This window comes from Xenopus laevis, chromosome 8L (assembly GCF_017654675.1).
Source record: "Xenopus laevis strain J_2021 chromosome 8L, Xenopus_laevis_v10.1, whole genome shotgun sequence".
NCBI lineage: Eukaryota > Metazoa > Chordata > Amphibia > Anura > Pipidae > Xenopus > Xenopus laevis.
Genome location: NC_054385.1, coordinates 66,093,565 through 66,113,888, shown reverse-complemented (window position 1 = coordinate 66,113,888; position 20,324 = coordinate 66,093,565). Strand labels below are relative to the sequence as shown.

Genomic DNA, 20,324 nt, shown 5'->3' with positions numbered 1-20,324 from the left:
TTCTATTTCTAAAATTTCCATTTCTTTTCATGTCGCATGAGGGCCAGAAGGTGGAGGAAAGGTAAGTTTCGAGCAGAGGGTCAAGGGCTTTTGCTGAGGGTATTACAAATTTATCAGCAACTACATTCCCAAACAATCCCAGGGAAGGGCATTTTAAGTAGTTTAAGGCACAAAATGTTTCAATATCCTTAAAGGAGAAGGAAAGGTTAAAACTAAGTAAGCCTTATCAGAAAGGTCCATCTAAATATACCAGTAAACCCCCAAAGTAATGTTGCTCTGAGTCCCCTGTCAAAAGAAATACTGCATTTCTTTCCTTCTATTGTGTACACATGGGCTTCTGTATCAGACTTCCTGCCTTCAGCTTAAACCTCATTGCCCTGGGCAATAGCATGCTCAGTTTGCTCCTCTCCCCCCACCCCTCCCTTCTCTACTGTAATCTGAGCCCAGAGCAGGGAGAGACTCAGGCAGGAAGTGATGTCACACCACATTAATACTGCAGCTCCTATTCTAAACAAACAGAGTTTCTAGAGCTTTTTACTCAGGTATGGTAAAACATTCTACAGAATAAATATAGCATTCTAGCTTGCACCATTGCAGCTAATCTATTGGCAATAAAATGCCTCTGTAGCTTTCCTTCTCCTTTAAAGGGGAAGGAAACCTAGTCGGCGCAAACCCCCCACCCCCCCTCCCGATCATTTCGCCAGTACGATCTACTGCGCATGCGTGTGACTTTTGGCGCATGCGCAGTAGATCCGTACCGGCGAAATTATCCTACTGCGCATGCGCCAAAACGCCGTTCACAGCAGGAAGAAGATTGCGTGGAAGAAGATGTCATCAGTGAACTCCCTGGACTGGACCTGCACAGAAGGGTAAGCAACAAGTTAGGGGCATTTGCCCAGCGGGACGGGTAGGCCAGGGGGGAGGAGGTAGGGTGGGCAACAAACGGGAGGGGGGGGGTTTGCGCCGACTAGGTTTCCTTCCCCTTTAATATATTGATAATGGGTTAAGTGCAGAGGACCTCTTGTATTTGTCTGTCGCAGCTGTTTAAAGTGGACCTGTCACCCAGACACAAAAAAGCTGTATAATAAAAGTCCTTTTCAAATGAAACATGAAATCCAATTTCTATTTTTATTAAAGCATTCATATTAATTGTGTAGCCAGGGCATGGGAATGGACATCAGGTTCCCCATTCTGGTGCTGATGCAAGGCTTGTCTTAATAACAGTGTCCACAAAATGGCTGCTGCCTGCTTGCTGTAATTATGAATTCCCAGACTGGAGGAAACAAGATTCAAATAATTTATATAGTGTAATTAAAGTTCATTTTGCTTGACTGATGTGATGATATAGGATTATGAATCATTTTTTGGGGTGATGGGTCCCCTTTTATACAGGAGACAAATTTTCCAATATTCATAGCCTTAATGTATACTATAGCATAAATGTACTGTATATCACTGAGGGCTTCCTTCAGGGGTGGATTAATGCACAGGGTCACCTAGGCTATAACCTAGGAGCCCAGTCTGATCAGGGACCTGTCTAGCTTTTCTCAATTATTATATTTATTTCTATTTGTGCTGCTGGGATAAGACGTTAAGCAAGGTGCATGTGTGGATGTGTGCAGATCCAGAAATGTCAATAAACCCAACTGGCGTAGAGAGCTGGGGTGTACACGTGCCTGGAACTGCATGTAATAGGGACCCATTAGTAGAAGAGGGCCTGTGGATGTAGTCTAGGGGCCCCACATCTCATTAATCTGCCACTGGCTTCCTTCTATCAGGTATATATAGGCTTTTGCTTGCTTTTCCATCTCATTGATGCATAAATATAATTACAACATTATTTTCATTTATTAAATGTCCTTCACTGTCTTTTATTTAGATAAAAGTCTGCCACTGCTGTCTGAATGCATTTCAGAGGTGATTTATGTAGCATAAAGCCTTCTGAAAATAGAAGGTATTTACTTGCCTCGTGCCTCACCCTAAGTAATTACCCTCACCAGGCTAGGTTCTTTGGTAGAACCCACTGTGGAGATGCCACCAGGTCTAGGATTTCAATAAATCCAGAGTTCCTCTAATGTCAGAAAATATTTGGTGATTCCATTTTATGTACAGCATTAAATGTAGCTAACATGAGAAAAGCCCCTGATACGATTAAATAAGATCCCTATATACAGTAATCCACCCAATGAAGGAAGTTCAGTAACAGGCAGACTTATGTTTCTCATGTTTATGAATATAAGGGTTGCTGTTTTAATTCTGCTCATACAAATATTTATAAAGGGATTATGATTTAGACTCAAGATACAGTACTAGAAACATTTTCAAACATTTATTACTAAAATTAAAAACATCTTCTAAAGACATTTATATATAATAATATTGTTATTATATAAAAAAAAGATTCTATACAGGAATACTTTAGAGAAAAAATTAATAAATACAGAATACGTAAACATCGATTTGCAAAGCAGCTCTCGTACCTGATTAGCTTCTATAATGAGGTCCTGTAAGCTTAAGGAAGTTGAGGGGAGATACATAATTACATTTATATTGTTTCAGAACACAGGCTTGTGTATAAAATTAGCATACTGGTGCTGGGGGGTTACACTTGGTTAGAGAACTGACTAAGAATCAGAGCAGGGAGTTATAAATGGGTTCTCTTTCATCTGGGCATCAGGTCTGTTAGTGTATCTCAGGGATAAATATGGGGTCTAGCCCTGTTATTTAGCGACAGCTGAATTAATAAAGTGTGCATATTAGCAAGTGAAACTAAACTAAGCAAAGTTATGTATATGTGTATTTTTTTGTTTATATATGCAATTAGAATGTCAAATAGAGACACTTTGAGTGGGCAGAGAAATGGCAATGACGTTTCAGCTATTGTGCAGGCCTAATGGGTTAGAATACAAAGTGGTTTGCACCAAAGAACAGGAAATGACCTAAATTTAACGCTGTAACCCTGTAATAAATAAACAACCGCCATAAGCTCCAAGCTCATGCTTACTTTAAGGTCTGTGTTAGAGAGGTGTTTGGAGTTGAATTCTTGCAGTTCTTTTCCATATCTGATAGGTACCTGAGAGGTGGCTGGTACTGGGGCTACTTTGTACATTATCTAGCACCCATCACATCTGGAAATCTTGGGTGGTTCATGCACAATAATGTCCATTGCCAAAACATGTTAGCATTCAGGGCCACCTCAATGTTAAGACAACTGAGGTGAGGCAGTGGTACATGAATAATAACAGATGTAGGCTTTGTGTTATTTGCAGTTATCATCTGGGCCACTATTCAGTCGAGTATCTTACCTACATATATATTTATGTAGGGAAGTATATATTTATCTATCGATCTATCTATCTATAACAAACAAGGGAAAGTTGTGCTCACCACTAATTTTTAAAAACATTAGGCAGGGGTGCAATGAGGCTGTGACCACAAAATGTGAAAATTTCCGCACCTCCCTCGCCTTTCCTATGCCAATTCCTGCTAGATGATGCAAAACTCTCTAGACGGTCGGCACACGTCAATCATAGAAATAATAAATGGCGAAGCTCCCCACCTGCAACAAAATGGTGTTGTGCTGCTTTCTTCCATTCTGCTGTTATTTCTGTGATCACAAAATACATATAGACAAATACAAGAGGTCCTCTGCACTCAACCCATTATCAATATATTTAAGACAGCGACATTTTGTGCATACTGTTACTAAAAAATGCCTTACCCTTTAAACAAAACAGGGATTGTTTGTCCATATATTGCAATATATTTAAGCTGGCCAACGATCTATCTATCTATATATACAGCAACTATACAGAATCTGTCTCCTCTGCATCTACTATTTTACAGATTAGGAGGAATAGTTTTTCCTATTTTCAAGTTACTTAAAAATACAAGGTTTTTGTTTTACAAGTGAGTCTACTTTTCCCTCTTGAGTCATGAAACTATACAAAGGGTATAGCTGAGGAAGTGGTTGCACACAAAAGTAATTAAATTGGTATTTCCCTGCTTACAGCAGTATCACGATTTTGAAGATAATAATGTGGAAATTCACAAAAGACATTAACAGGCCCATTAATTAAACCTCAAATTTTTCTGGTCGAGTTTTTAAAGGGGAAAACATTTTTAGAGGAAAAAAAACCTCACATTTTTAGAGATTTATTATACCCTAAAGCTGCTAAAAATCCAAATCCGAAAATACTCCATCTCAAACCTGTCGAGTTCATGTTGAAGTCAGTGGCAGAAGTCCCTTAAAATGTTTCTTGACATCGTGATCCATTTTGATTTTAGTCCAATAATCCGATAAATTCAAGTTTCCGTAGCAACAATTTGATAAAGTTGAGATTTCAGAGCGTCAGTCGTACTATTCAAATGTGTCGCAAAGTTTTTTAGCACTGACTTTTTTGATAATAATTATTAATAAATGAGTTCAATTTGTGGTTGGGAGTTAGGTCAACTTTGTTTTAATAAAAAAATGAGATGAACTTGAGTTTTAGTAAATAACTCCCTAATAATAATTTGTGAATACTTGTATCACTGCTATTTGTGCCTAATTTCAGACCACTTATTCTGATACTGGCTGTTTCCATTTCTGCTCATACAACAGATAATTAATATGCAAAGACATATTACAGTATAGCATGCTAAGTGAACATGTGGATGGTGGCTCATGACTGTTTTACAGAATGGTATGGTAGTTACAATTAGTTCAGTATGAGTATACAATACAGCTTGCTCATTGTGAGAATTTAGATAAGTACACAAATCACACTACAATCCCATATGATGTTACCACCTACTTCCCGATCCAAAGGGTGACATCTACTGTAGGGATGGACGAATTTGTCCCATTTCGGTTCGCTGAAAAATTTACAAATTTCCTGTGAAATTTGCGAAAACAGCAAAAATTTTGCAAAACTCATTGAAGTCAATGGGCATCATTATTATTTTGACTCACGTCAATTTCGATGCCCGTGACAATTGTTATACGCGCCTATTTTGGCCAAATGTTTAAAAGTCAATGGGCGTCCGAATAATTTTGACGCGCAACAATGTTTATGCGTGCAAATATTCTGATGCGCGCCTAACTTTTTTCAACAATGCAGATTTTTCACTGTTGAATTTTCACAAAGTTTTTGCGGATTTATTGAAACGTGGAAATTCACCGCAAATTCGTACCTGCTAAATTTATTCGCCCATCACTAATGGCAACCCTATACCCAACCTGCTGCAGGTCTCTAACAGAATGTGCTGAATGTGCAAATATGCCCCTAAAGTTAATATACTTTTTGTAGATTTTATATCAAAATTTGTTGTAAACATTTGCATTATTACCTTTAATTAAATGTAGCAAACTTTCTGAGATTTTGTATTACGTCACTGAGTGGCCCACAAACCCATGCTCAGCCACTTTGGGGTTATCTCAGATGACCAAAAAGTTCTTGCTTGATTGCTTTTGGAGAACCATAGCCAAAGCCATGGAACATGAAGAAGAGGCTTCTACAGGTAAGTAAATCAAGCTCAGAAAAGTAATTCCAGCCATGTGTTTCAAGTCTTTCGCTTTTCATTTACCATTTCTGATTGTCCAAAGCTTCAAGACATTTAACATGCTGGTTTGAAATGTCTTGTCAGGAAAAAAGGAAATGATAGCAACAGAACACAAATAAATCTTAATTCATTCCAAGGTGTCTTCTAGAGTTATAAAAAAAATCTGACCCTATTTTTGGCCAAAACAGATATTCCTCTGCCTCCCAGCAATACCTTGTCAATACCAGATACAGAACGAATGAAATTACATTTGGATTCATTAAAGGATTTTTTTGGCATGCTGGTATGTTTGAATATGAGAGCATGAGATAGGTCTTGCTGATTTACATACCTCTAGGGATAAGTCAATTTTTTTGAGTGGTACAGTTTTGCAGTGAAATTTAGTTTCAGCATCAGCAATTTTTTGTGAATCCCCTCAAGAATATTGTCATGCAGTCCCTGCGTCAAGATTGACATGTCACAGGTATTACTTTGCCATCTAGCAAGTGTTAATTGGAGGGCGCAGAAGTCTGTGCAAATGCAAAACATTGGGCTGTAGCTGAAAGGATGAGGTTTAGCCTTCTTCTTCTTTACCTGCTGTTAAGGCTCTCATCAGTATCTTTAGTTGAATATGTTTCAGATCTGTAACAACTGTCCCTATGAGAATTGGTTCTGCCATGATGTAAAATGAGAACCTTGCCACAGACATCACGTTACCAAAGAGACACCTCAAGCACCATTAAAAGCTGAGTTAGGCACACTAGAACTAAAAGAAACTAAGTCTGGATGTGTTAATTAGAGGCCTTTTGTGATATTCAATCTTTTCATTCCCCTCTGTGCCATAAGGAGCTACTTCTAACTGTCCTAAGAAGAACATTTTGATTGCCAGGATTTTTAGGGTTTCAGGGTTTTTCAGGTTTTTTAATAACATAGAAGCTCTAAATGTTGAACTAGATGGCCATTATCAATCTGGATGTGTACCTTTGTATTGTGACAAGCTGACTGCCTGTACATGTAATTTTGGGGGGAAATTAGCTATGGTAGGCAGGTAAGCGGAGATAAAGACAGGGACACCATGTCTTCAGACAAAAACACAGGTTTATTCAGGCAAACTTTACCCAACATAAAGTTGCAGAAACACAGTTCATTAGCGTTTTAACAGCATGCATTCAAACTTTTCCCCACTCTGGGGTTCTTACCATACTGGGTGGCTTCCACACTCTGGAATATTCTGGGCTTCTCCCTAAGCCCTGCTGACTCCCTTCCTGGGATATTAAATTTACCAGCACTCAGGTCTGTCTCACCTTCTGGCAGCACCTCAATCCCTTTTGACTCTCAGTCCCTTGGTCACATCTCCCTCTGCTCCTTGCAGTGGCAGGCAGCACCCCAGTTAACTTTCAACTCCTAGAGGGGAGAAATCATTCTACCACAGTATGTTGCTGTTTGTTTTAGAATGGGACTCTTATGTTATGCCCACTGGTAAAAAGGGCATTTTTCCCAATACTATATTTTAATGTCAGTGCACAATGGATTAATGCCAAAAAGTACAATAGCATTAAAATAATAACGAACCCTGTTTCTATGGGAAGTTCCTGGGACATACTAACTAAACCACATGAAGAAGATTGTAGACTTTCACTATTACACTGTCACTCTTTCTTTTCCACTTTCTCATCTCTGTTGGTCGTTTCCTATGTCACTGTTCTCACCTACCATTATGACGGCCAGGACTTTTTTTCAAGACCAGTATAAAAGTGAGATCAATTTGTATTTATAAGCAATTTACAATTAGAACCACATTCTCCAGTCCCTAAAATCAATGGTGGATTTTGACTTCTCTTTCTTCTTTCTTTCTCACCTGTTTCCCTTTCTTATTTTTGCATGTTGAACTATTAAGAATAAGAAAATGCTGAAGGATGGAAACAAACACTAATTATTTCATTTTAATGAGATCCCAGTATTTACCTATGAGTAGTAATTTCCCCTGGATAAAAAAATATAATATACATAATATAATTTAGATTATTCTGGCCAATGATTTGCAAATTTATACAATTTGGCCACACAAGTGTAAGGTCAAAATGTAATTATCAAGTTGTCAATCATACAAAGGGATGTTGCCTACTGCTATTCTGGGTTGCCCCATACACACACAGAATTGGTACACCTGTCATAAAAGATAAAAAAAGAAGATTAAAAATCCAGTTGGCTTGCATTAATCTATATTACATATCTAAAACGAAATATTCCCTGTAGTTTAGGGGGCGAATTTGTCCCGTTTCTATTCGCCACAAATTGGGTGAAAAAGTTTCCAAAACACGAATTCTGACACTGCTGACAAATCGCCGGCAGCAAAATTGGCTCGGTGCCTATTAAAGTCAATGGGCGTCCGTTAATCGTTGCTGGTGTCTAAATTGTCACCGGTGTCAAAAAATCTTTGATGCTTTTTCACTTAACCTTTCTTAGTGTACATACATTTCTGTCAAATAAATCATTTTAAAGGAACAGTTCAGTGTAAAAATAAAACTGGATAAATAGATAGGCCATGCAAAATAAACATTGTTTATAATATAGTTAGTTAGCTAAAAATGTAATCTATAAAGGTTTTCGTGAGCAGAACCTAACTTCCTACTAACTTTTGCAGCTCTCTAACTCTGAGTTAGTCAGCACCTTTAAGGGGGGCCACATGGGACATAACTGTTCAGTGAGTTTGCAATTGATCCTTCAATCCAAAGCAAACAGTTATGACCCATGTGCCCCCCTCAACTCACTGGTTACTGACTTGTATCCAATCAGTGGAAATTAAGGGGTTATTTAATAAAATCTGAATACTGTGTAGCTCATATTTTATTCTAAAAAAAAAAAAACTAATCGGATTGTGGAAAAACATGATAAAATCGAGCGAAAATCTGAATCGCCTGAAATTTTTGGGCTTACTTCCCAAATCGCTAAATTTTTTCAAATTTTTTTACTTAGGGAACCAGAAACAAGTGAATAAGCAATAGGGGTAGCCTCAGAGACACAGATCTACACTTGGGATATTAAAGACGTCATAGATATAATGTATAACACTTCTAGTCTACTTCTTTGTCATTTTTTGTTACATTTTAGTTGTCCTTTCATTTCAAAGTTCAAAATCTATTTGCATGTGATTGTCCTTGAGGGGCCCTATTTAATCATGTAGTTTGATAGCAAAATGTTTGCCCATGTTCCTTTAACTTATTAACGTACTATGGAGTTTTCATGTCAAGTTCAAAAAGCTGTAGGAAGTCTGATGAACAGTATTAATGTGACTTAATTTTACTTTAACATTATTGGAGAATTCACAAAAGTGAAGTTTTACTTTTTTGGAGTAAAAGTGGTGTTAAAACTGATGTACAGTACAGTACAGTACTGTCTCCATATTCAAAAACGGAAATCCATAAAAACATTTCAAATCAACAGATACGTTTAATTTTTTAATGAAATAAAAGGAGTTTACAGACACATTTGTAATAACATTTTCTTCAGACATTTTTAAAATGGAGTAAAGCTGAGTATAAGTCTTCCTCCTGTCCTCAGCTCTGCATTGTTTCGGTCAAGCTCTGTTCACCCCTATTTCAGTGGTAGTGATGGGCGAATTTATTCGCCAGGCGCGAATTCGCGGCGAATTTGCGCGTTTCGCCGCCAGCGAATAAATTCGCGAATCGTCTGCGAAAATTCGCGTCAAAAAATTCGCCGGCGTCAAAATTTTTTTTTTCGAAAAACGGACGCCGGCGCCAAAAACGGGCGCCGGCGTCGAAAAAACGGGCGCCGGCGTCAAAAACGGGCGCCGGCGTCAAAAACGAGACGCCGGCGCCGTTTCGCGAATTTTTCGCCGTTTCGCGAATTTCGCGAATTTTTCGGCGAAGCGAAACGGCGCAAATTCGCCCATCACTATTCAGTGGCAGTATAGGGGACTCAGCATATTCATGGGGATTAGCAGTCTATTATTGAGGTAAAAAACATGTTTTTTGTTTAACCCTAAAAGAGCCATTGGCATAAAAAGCTTAATAGGCCCCTTTATAAACAAGTTAAAAAATTGTATTTTATGCCATTTTATATATAAAAAAGCTTATTTGCATTATTTTGCTACTTAACTGAAAATAACTCTCATTATTACAAGGCACAGGTTCAGAGAGAGTCACCTGACTGCAGACTGACAGGTTTAGGAGCTAAAGACTAATTCAGAATAAAATGTTGTTAAAAATTTTCATGTTACATGAAAGACATAATCTGGAAACGGTGTGTTTAGAAGACACTTTCACAGAAGTGGAGAAATAGTTTTGTGAATATAGTGGGAAATGCAACAAATCTTTCTCCATTTTTACATTGTCTCAATATCTTTACAAATAAAGCTATCTAAAATAATTCAACCCATTAAAGGAATGATGACTAATGTCTGGTTTGTGGCAGTTGTTGGGATTAGTAATATAAGAGCAAATACATTTATCTTTGCTAATAAAAATGATAATTTCCTCTCTCATCCTTCCTCATTGCAGATGTCTCTCCACGTCCCTTATCAAAACAGACAGTAAGAATTAATCTGATCTTATCTTCTTTTTCGTATAAAATGAAATGGTATATATATAGATGGGACAAATTATAAGAAGAAGACACATTTGTTTCTCCCTCTCACTTTCTTTGATCTTATCATTTCCTTGTAATACACTTCTGATGTGGTTTAGTTTAGCAGAATGTCCCTCAACCAGTTTCAATTCTTCACTTTCTCTTTCTGATATTTCGTGTCACATACGGGAAGATTTATGGGAGCAAATCTCCCTTTACTTGTTTCTCCCCCCCCCCTTTTTAATACCCCCTCTGTAAAAGGGTTTACAGCTTCAAAAATCTTTTTTATAAAAAAGATTTTTTTATAACCAAACTATGCCTTTTTAATCCTCTATAGCCTTTTGTTGGTCAGGTAATAAATATATATATATATATATATATATATATATATATATATATATATATATATATATATATATATATATATTTATATATAGGCATTTGTGGACCTTAAGGTCTATAACTTTGGCTGCTGCCCCTAATACTTTTAATTGGACGAAGTTTCCTAATTCCACATCCTTTATGTCACACACCCCTCTTCAATCATCCCTTAATGAAGGATCTCCTGAATATAATAAAATAGCTACACCCCCAAGAATTCTGGGGATTACAACAATGAATCAGTGGATTCTAAAATAAGAGGACAAGCGTAGCTCTCTCCTTTGGAAACCATTCTATGTAGCATCTCCTAGTGGTAAGAGACAAAAATCCAAACTGTATGATTAATTTGGATTTTATATTTGTTGCATACATAGGCTCCAATTTACATACCTACTTCACAATAGTGCAAAAACCTTTGTTCGTGACTTTCAAAAAGGCAAAACAAGCAATTATTACATAGTGATTATATCACTTTACTGATATGGGAAAACTATGGAAATATAACAGAAATGAAAGCATGAAAACTATTTGGGACAAGGTTTAAAAAGTTGCATCCTTGGTAACGTTCAAGCTAGTAGCAAGAACACTTTCAATGACTTATTTATTAACATACAGTAGGTGCTAAGTTGGACAAGTGCAGTTGCAAATAGCAACTGATCAGCAGTTAGCTTTATACAGTCTTCTACAAGTTAGCAAAAACCTGATTGGTCACTACGTACCAATACGTGTCTATTGCTAACACCTTCAGCACACAGGCAGCAGTATAGACCAAGTGGCAGATCATTTCACTAATGTGCCCAAATATTACTGCTACGGATACGCAATTCCTTGTTTAAATGAGTTAAATGATGTTATTGGTTCAAAGAATGTGAGGCTGAATGGTTGGCCCCCACACAATTTCACCTCACCAAATCTGGCCCTTGTTGCAAAAAGTTTGGACACCCCTGGTTTATAGATTTAAAGGGTACAGAATTCCAAATGGGTAATTTTTGTGTGAGTGTACTTTTAAAAGTATGCTAGAGAGGGAGATTTACCTTGCTTCTTATACCAATAACGACATTTCCATGTCTTCTATCCTTTGTCTCCAGCAGCCAGGTTACTTACCTTGGCCACTTGTTGCATTTAGCATACAATTAGATTGGTACTAAATAAAAACTAAATGATGTTATTACTGCAAGGAAGTTCCTGCAAAGAGCACTCACACATTTGGTACAGTCATTCATCAAGTTCCCATTTACTCCATTATAATCTAGGGCAACTTCAGAGAGATTTGACTTTAGTGGTTAAAAGTGCTACAAATAGTTATTTTCTCTCTTTTTGACAAAGCCATTTATGTGCGTCATTTATTTTCCTTTCTTGACCAGTGTTTTTTCCACCCACCTGTATGTCTTTCAGTTCATCCTTGGTCCCCCTTCTCTCTCCTCCCACTTTAACAAATGCTTTGCTCTGTTTTTTTTCTCTTAGTATATCCTTTGTCTCTAATAATGTTTCATTTTTATACCATATCATTTGGCCCTTATAGTCATCTCTCTGTTGATTTCTTTACTCTCACTTTGCTTTTTCTGTATAACTCTTCCATCTTACTGTATTTCTGAGAGTCTTTTGTCTGTATCTTGTTCTTGGATTTTCATTTTTTTCAGTCCTTAGAATTGTCTCTACGTATCTACTTCCTCTCTTCAATCTGGGTTTCCCCTTCCTCCCACACTTGCCTTTGTGCTCTCTATAAATCAGACCATGGTTTCACACTCCTGACAGATCTCAGAAGCTAATATACCAGAACCAAAGGACACCGCAATCACATTTTTGTCCAGAATGATCTGCGTCCCTAAGAGGTTGATTTTGAGAAGACACTTAATAGGTGCACTCCTGACCTTCCTCTGCATCATTTGCCCTGCATGTGGCACACCAACTCAGGTGAAAGAAAATAATGTGATTTAATTGCTTACTAATAACTAATCACACGAAGAAAAAAAAAAATATATATATATATATTTAATTGTATTCATAAATATATACATTTATATATATTGATTGCTTCTCAAAGCAAGTAACTTGCATATAGTTAACCCTCTTTGGTTTGCAATAGGAGGCAGCTGCATGTTAGTCATACAGAATAGATTTATAGAATATATATATATATATATATATATATATATATATATATATATATATATATATATATATATATATATATATATATAGAATAGAATTATATATGGGAGATATATAAGTTATATAAGACTTCATACTGGTTACATACTGTATAAGTACTGTATCTAACTGAACTAAAAATACAAGCAAAAATACAGGCTGCTAAATTTTACTAAATTGCATAATCTGTGGTTCTTCATCTATTGCTTAAGTACAAGTGCTGTCTGGCAAAGAATACTGCAAATTGTAGGGAAGCAACAGTTAGAGAATTTAGCCATGTTAAGAAACTTTGTTTAAAGGGGGTGTCTATAAAAAAGTGATTTTCCCCAAATCAAGGATATAATATACATCATTCTATTTCTAAATACTAAATTGTGTTTCTTCACTCAAGCTGCTATATAGATCTTGTGGTCAATTTTTTTGTTTGACATTTTGAGGAGATAAATGTCATTTAAACAGATTGTATATAACTGAGGCAATCTGATTTTTACCCACAGAGAGAACTGCATCAAATACAGAAGGCTCCTGACCAACAAGGTGCGTAATGTTCAAAGCCTGCCACTTCCTGTCCAGTTGTAAACTGAAATGAATACAATTTAGTAGATGTTGACAAAAGCTTCACATACAGAGATGGTGTTGTTTTTTAAAGGTGCTCTTGTACTTTGACTTAACCAGTCATCAATTAGTTTGTAAAGACACCAATACTGGTCAGTTTTATTATTGTGGAAATCTGTTATTGTCAGCATACACTGTAAAAAAAGTATTTGAAGCCTTAAACATGTGCACACAGCCAACAAAAGGTTTTGGCAGCTAATAACACCGCTAAGTGCTGGTTTCTTCTGAAACTGATTGTTGGTTATTTATAAACTTGAAATGAGTCTAGGCCTGCTGCTTTGGAATTTGTAATGCCTTATTGGGTTTTCACTTAACAATGATGAATTATTATGGAATATTATGTATTAAAGCTCTTAAAAGTGCTGGTAGATATATTATTTTTACATCATTCACATCAGTACCTGTACTAGTGGAACTAACAATCTAAGGTCTCTATCACTTGGTGAGCTTTACAAAGAAGAAGTATCTTTTTTGGAGTTGTAGTTCATTAAAAATAACAGGTGGACCATCCCTCCTCTATACAATCCCTTGCTGTGATTTAGCATTGTCAGGGACAGGTTAACATACTCTGTAGGGGATAGGTGGTGCCCTATCCCCTCCTCATGCCTTTGTTTGCAGTGTTCAAGCTTGGTCCTATGATCCCACTATGTAAATAAAAACACACCATCAACTGAAGAAAAATATATAAAGCAGTTTGGAAGCCTGTACCAAATGTCACTCAATGCTTTAGAATGCTGAGATGTTAATTTGTTGTCCTATCACTATAAAATGATGTCAAAAACTGTACCCAAGCTGTGGAGTATATGGGGCATGGTTTGTAGTAGACACATTGAGTTTACAATGCATATATTACTTAGTGATTACAGTACCCAGACATAAATGTATATGTTCTGATTATATAGTGCATCTATACAACACGGGGCATGACACAATATATTATCCAGTGCAATAAAAGTAGTAACAGCACTTATTCAATTTTCAGGCACTCTGCACTGACTGATATGTGCAGAAAAGGTAATATTTTGGGGTGGTGTTACTCTCTCTTCACCAGGAAGTTTGTGGGTTATTTCCATAAAAATATTGAACAGTTGAAATAAGTAGATAAAAAGAAGTTAGTAGTGTACAGCTATACTGAAATTCCATTTTGATCTCTATATTATTTAAGTTGTTCTTTTTGGCTGTAGCACCTATTCACCCCACCTTTAACCTGGATCTCATTTCCACTGATTTGCCCCCCACCCCACCATGGGGGCCAGTTTAATTGATAAGGAGCCACCCACTGACATTATCTAATGTGCTACTTGCCACATGGGATTTTCCAACATTCCCTGACCAAGCCTGATCTTTTCTACTCTTTGTCATTTAACCAGTTCTAAACCCTACACAGTCCTACACTTTTGAAACAATATATTCAAATATAATATAACACACTGGCAATACAATATACTGTGTACATCAGCTCCTCGGGATGTATTTCATGTCTTGAAGTAATAGTTTCAAGACATTTTGAAGTTTTAATGCTATTGAATTCTTTTGTAGGTACTCAAATTAAAGTTAAAGACACTACAAGCAGAAAACCTGCAGCACATTTAGAAGGTAAGGCAGAACTGAAACACAATTCTTTTTGATTCCATATAGCAAGTGGTGATTTTAACTAAGCATTCTTTTTCTTTTTTTAGCCAATCCCTTCATCAGAAACTCGCTAAACTGGAGGAGTGATCTTGACAACTCCTTCATTTGTTGTGGGCTGTTACTTAACAACAACACCTTGCAAATCACCAAGAATGGCCTTTATTTTGTGTATACTCAGGCCACTTTCATGGGGGACACTTGCCTTGATGGAAAGTCAATTTTCCTGTCACATAGTGTGGTGCTTCAGTCCAAGCAATTTGGAGAACAGAGTTCCCTGCTGAGTGCACAGAAGACAGCATGCAGCGAACATCGTAATCCAAGATCCCATGCATCAAGTATGACATGGAGTAGATCCATATTTTTGGGAGGGACATTTGCTCTTGCGAATGGAGATATACTATATACTGTGACCCAGGGACAAAACCATCTGACACTAGAGCCTGGAATGGCTTACTTTGGCCTCTATGCCGTATGAGATTAGGATACATGCAAATATTTATTGTTTCTTTCACATGTATTTGTACAAGGAAAGATTAATTGCAGACAACTTATATTTAGAAAGAATTGATTAACATGATAGATAAGTGATTATGGGCATGATTGTGCCAGGTCTCTGAGAGAGCTGGTTCTGAGAATCGCATTGCTACAACTGAATATGGCCACTGGCAAGTTCTCAGTAACATGTTAAGGGTTTCTGAACAATTGCATGTTTACCCAGTGTTAGGAAGTATATTCACTTAAGGAATAGTTCTATTTATTCCTGAATATAATCTATGGCACATAACATACACAGTAAATTTCATGTATTGAGAAATAAGAAAGAGTAAATTGCCAAATTTACATAATTAAAAAAATTGTTTCATTTTTAGTATCCCATAGCAACCAATCAGATAATTGGCTACATGCTGACAATTTACTGTGAGTTACTAGAACTGGGACTATTTTTTTAGGATGTCTGCCACATGGTCAGAAGGATTAATGAACGTAGACCAATGAACACACAAGCAGATGTCATCCTCATTTGAGTGCTGAATTTGTGGACACAATGTTATCAAAGACAGCCTTTTTCCATGGGGCATATTTACCAATGGGTGAAAAAGAGCTTGCCATAGTTACACAATGTTTTATTCATTTGTATGGGATTTTAGGAAGAATTTTATGTGATTTTTTGTATACCCTTAAATATATATATGCTTTTTTAAATCCTATTGAAAATGGACAGAGCTGCAAAATATAAACTCACTGTGGTGAGCTCTATTTCACCCATTGATACATGGCAAATAATCCTATTGGGGTTTTTTAAATGTTCTTAAGTAAATTAAGACACATTGCTCCAAATTATAGAAAGACCCTATGTCCCGAGCATTTCATAATAGATCCCATACCTGTAAGTTTTAATCATTCTAATGTTCTCTATAACAAAAATATTATTTATAACATGCTACTTTATCAACTGTTAAAGTACATTTAAATTAAATTAATATATTTATTAAGTATTATATGTTTTATTTTTCATCAGTTTTGTAATAAGGAGCATTTTGTTCTACATAATTATATAGTTAAATTGAAAATTCCCATTTAGATAACCCTTTAGAATATTATAGATGGGACTGTTTTGATTATTTATGTTTTTAGTTTATATCCTTGCAACTAAAAATGCTTTCAGCTCTTGGAATAACTGACGCAAGCAACTAAAAACAAACTGACTTTGTGTCTTTAATTTTAGAAGCTGTACAACAAAAAATGGAGATAATCAAAGAAATGCAAAAAAAGCAACTTGTAAATTGCAAATTGTTCTCCAAAACTCTAGGGTACTTTAAGTATTAGAAATTAGAGCTTTAATAACAAACCAGCTGGCATTTTAAAACATTATATTAGAAGAAGTGAATGCCCTGAATTTCTGTAAGCAAGGTTGCTCTAGGTCTAGTAACCCATGGCAAAGCAATCAGATTTTTTTTTAAAAAAATGCTGCCTGGGTCTTGGTTGCTATGGGTTCCCAGAACAAATCAAGTTAATTGCATAAGCTTTACAAACATGTTATTTATTCAGCTATTTATTAAGGGTAATTGTGGAAAATTGTCTCAGTGATTATGTGCGGATTATAGTTCTCAACAGTTTATTCTTTAAATAGACCAAAGTAGTTTGTGTTTTATATATTTGTTAATCAATAACCAAGAAGCAAACAGGGAAAACAAAGCAAAGATCAACGTCCAAACAAGATTCATTATGTATCTTTTACATAGGAGGAGGCAAAGTATCTGTACATGATCACTAAGGGGCACACTCCTGCACATTTGCCTGTTGGCATCATCAATGCCCCCCTCCCCATTGTCTTATAGTGAGCCTGAATAAATTGGGGCTTTTTCTAGATAATATTCCATGGAGATAAATACAAGGTTATGAACTGGGGTATAAAAGTGTAAAATATGTACAGAATCCATAATTTGGAAACCCATTACCTAGAAAGCTCTAAAATATGGGAAGGCTGTCTCCCATGGACTCCATTTTAAAGAAATAATTAAATAATTTGAAAACATATTTGTTTTTCTAATAATTAAACTGTACTTTATACTTGATCCCAGCTAAGGTATAATCTTTATTGGAGGCAAAACCATCCTATCCTATAATTTTTAAATGTTTTTTTTTTTTGTATGGAGATCCAAATTGTCCGGAAAACCCCAGGTCCTGTGTATTCTACCTGTGCTAGGTATTCATTAGATTTTACTTCAGGTTAATATAATCTGCTGGGGTTTCACCCACTTCCATTTGAATACAAACTAACGATTAAAGGATCGGCTGAACACATGTTTTTGTAATTACGTATGTTAGAATGTTTTTAACCGCTACAAGTACTTTATCCTCCGGAAAGATAATGGTAATATGAAAATATATTTAGATGTTTTTATATCAAAAAGGTAGGTTATTAGGAATTAAAATCTCTTAGGCAATAGTGTTATATGAGAACCTGTGATGCTCCATGTGATACAAACTATTGCATTCACATTGTCATTCCTGTTGGTAACACCAGACTTCTTACAAACCAATATCACTTCCCTGAGGGCAGTCTGGCAAACCTGGGAAACCTCTGTGGTAGAGGAAACCTAACACAAATTTGGTGCACTCTGAAGGGGTCTTATGGCTGGTGAGAACTGATAAACTGGTAAACTCACAACTGAGTATAATTAACATTTCAACTTTTGACAAATATAAATAAAAACTGACCTTGCCAAGTGAATCTGTGGCTATACTGGGCTAAAATTATGACAGGGAATTTCCTTGTGGGCAATCTGAAAACCCCTTTCACATAAAGCATCAGGTTCCTCACAATGGGACCAGAAATATATTGTCCTTCTAGTCTTCCTTGTGTCAGCATATTAAGTCCTGACATAATAGGCCTTGTGCTACTAGGTGCTGTGATTGGGCTCTAATTGGATCCATCTGACAAATTCTCCAATCAGCATGTTGCTTGTCCAGAAGCTTTCCCAAAATATAGCAGCTAGGCGAAGACACCCTGCCTGTCCCATAGATATAAACAAAACCAATTAAACTGCACTTACTTTCTTGGCCCAATTTCTTTTAGGGTGCAAGTTCACAAGCCTGTTCACAACGGCTCCTTTCACAGTAGTATATATCCATTAACAGCACTCCAAGATTTTTCAATAAAACCGCCTTTAATGTTTGCAGATATTTGCATGGCAGTACAGCAACATTGTGCAACGTTTTGAGTGGCACTCCACTCTTTATCAAGCATGCTTGATAAAGAATGGAGTGTCACTCGAAACGTTGCATAAGAATTTCATGGGGCACTTATTATAACAGTCACAAGGCAGTAACTCATGCATGATGTAAACTTTTCTAGCATTTTTTTTAATCTTAAAAGTCCCAAATGGATCTGTATGACAAATTAATATAAGATTGTCTTTTATGCATAGAGCAGTAGTGTGGTACAGCTGTTTGTTACATTATATAATAGAATAATTGCAATGCAGGTTAAATGACCATACAGATACTAGTTACTCCAAATAACAGTGTGCTACAGCTACAGGATAGTGGTTACTGTATAACTGCACAAATTCCACCACGTCACACTGCAATGTGTTAATATCTCACCCAGCACCCCAAGCTTCTGCAGGCACATTCTGTGCTCTCTTATGGTCTGTACCCCACCCACTTGTTCACCAACTCCCCAACCAATTCCTTCACCATTTAGCCCACTCTCCCTACTTCTTCAATCCCTTTTATCTGTCGCCTGATGTGATATGACTACAGACAGGAACAGAAGAATGTCATGAAGCCGAGGGAGGCCAGAGGGTAGTGATACATCAAAGAGGAATAAACACCAGAGAAGCCCCAAAGACAACCAGAGATACACAAGAAAAGGATACTTCTAGCCTTGCACTGTCGCCCTGAAACCCACAGTTCCAGTGGCTTTAGGTCAGCTTAACACTTTTTTTAGCATATCAAACTCTGTCTACCCATCAGTGACATCAGCACACTCTAATTCTGCCTCTTGCTCTGGGCAGTGATTTATTTATATACTAGTGCCTGTCTCACCCGGCCTCTTTGATTACATCAGCTTGGGGCAGGGCAGACTCAGTTATATAAATACTGTTGGTTAGAGGTTGAGAGATGGCAGTTTATGGTCAGGCATGGGCCAACTCTCTTGATCTACCCATAACTAAAGGATATAGGAGAGGAGGTGGGCTGGGGTCAGAAAAAAATTCAGAAAAGGCAGGGAGCTCCCTGAAGAGAGACACTGGAGGTGCAATGGCTGCATATTATAATGAATAATAAAGCCCTGAATATCATGTAAATTATTTCCTATACAATGCATTTCTGTCACATGGCTCACTAAAACATGTGAACTATAATAAATAATGTACCCCCTGTTATAAAATATCATGATATAAAGTCACCTTGGAGTTCTAGGACCTGTGTAAAATCATTTCAAACTTGCACTTTTATATGGTCATGGCACTCATTGGGACTTTATAGTATCCTTATATTTAACAATAGGGGTACATTGTTCACTATATAATAGTCACCATGATAAATCTTTATGGAAATAACTTTTGCAGCTTATGCTGTAACTCATTAGGAATGAGATCATTTTGGGGAATGCCATATATTCTGTCAGTGGGGCATTCCTTCCAATCTCACCCCACATAAGAAAGGTCTGAGTTCTTTCATGTACAATATTCCCCACAATAAAAGGGCAATCTGTGGTGTAGGGAAAATATAAACCTCTGCTGGGGTTTCCCCTGTAGATTGAAGGTCGTGATATGTTCTTCTCTGCTCTATTGCTTCCTGATATCTTTATCACTGGCAGACATCTATCGGGGTCTGTCTTAATGCTACTCAGATTAGTTATTTTACTAATTTCTTTTTTTTTTATTATTAAGGCTGAAAGAGAAAATATATTTCGGTATACTTAT

General features: G+C 36.7%; 1 protein-coding gene across 1 annotated transcript; it reads left to right on the top strand.

Annotated features, from left to right (window-relative positions):
• Window positions 1-12,195: 12,195 nt before the first annotated feature.
• Window positions 12,196-16,206, top strand: lta.L (lymphotoxin alpha L homeolog). The gene is made up of 4 exons (XM_018230153.2): window positions 12,196-12,405; window positions 13,140-13,179; window positions 14,797-14,853; window positions 14,937-16,206. Exons 1-4 carry the CDS (start codon window positions 12,304-12,306, stop codon window positions 15,362-15,364), a joined length of 627 nt encoding a protein of 208 aa, XP_018085642.1. The 5' UTR covers window positions 12,196-12,303; the 3' UTR covers window positions 15,365-16,206.
• The last annotated feature ends 4,118 nt before the right edge of the window (window positions 16,207-20,324 follow it).

Coding starts and splice junctions, on each gene's coding strand:
- lta.L (XM_018230153.2), top strand. CDS start 12,304: ATGATCTGCGTCCCTAAGAGGTTGATTTTGAGAAGACACTTAATAGGT. Junction 13,180..14,796: donor GAAGGCTCCTGACCAACAAG/GTGCGTAATGTT, acceptor ATTCTTTTGTAG/GTACTCAAATTAAAGTTAAA. Junction 14,854..14,936: donor ACCTGCAGCACATTTAGAAG/GTAAGGCAGAAC, acceptor TTCTTTTTTTAG/CCAATCCCTTCATCAGAAAC.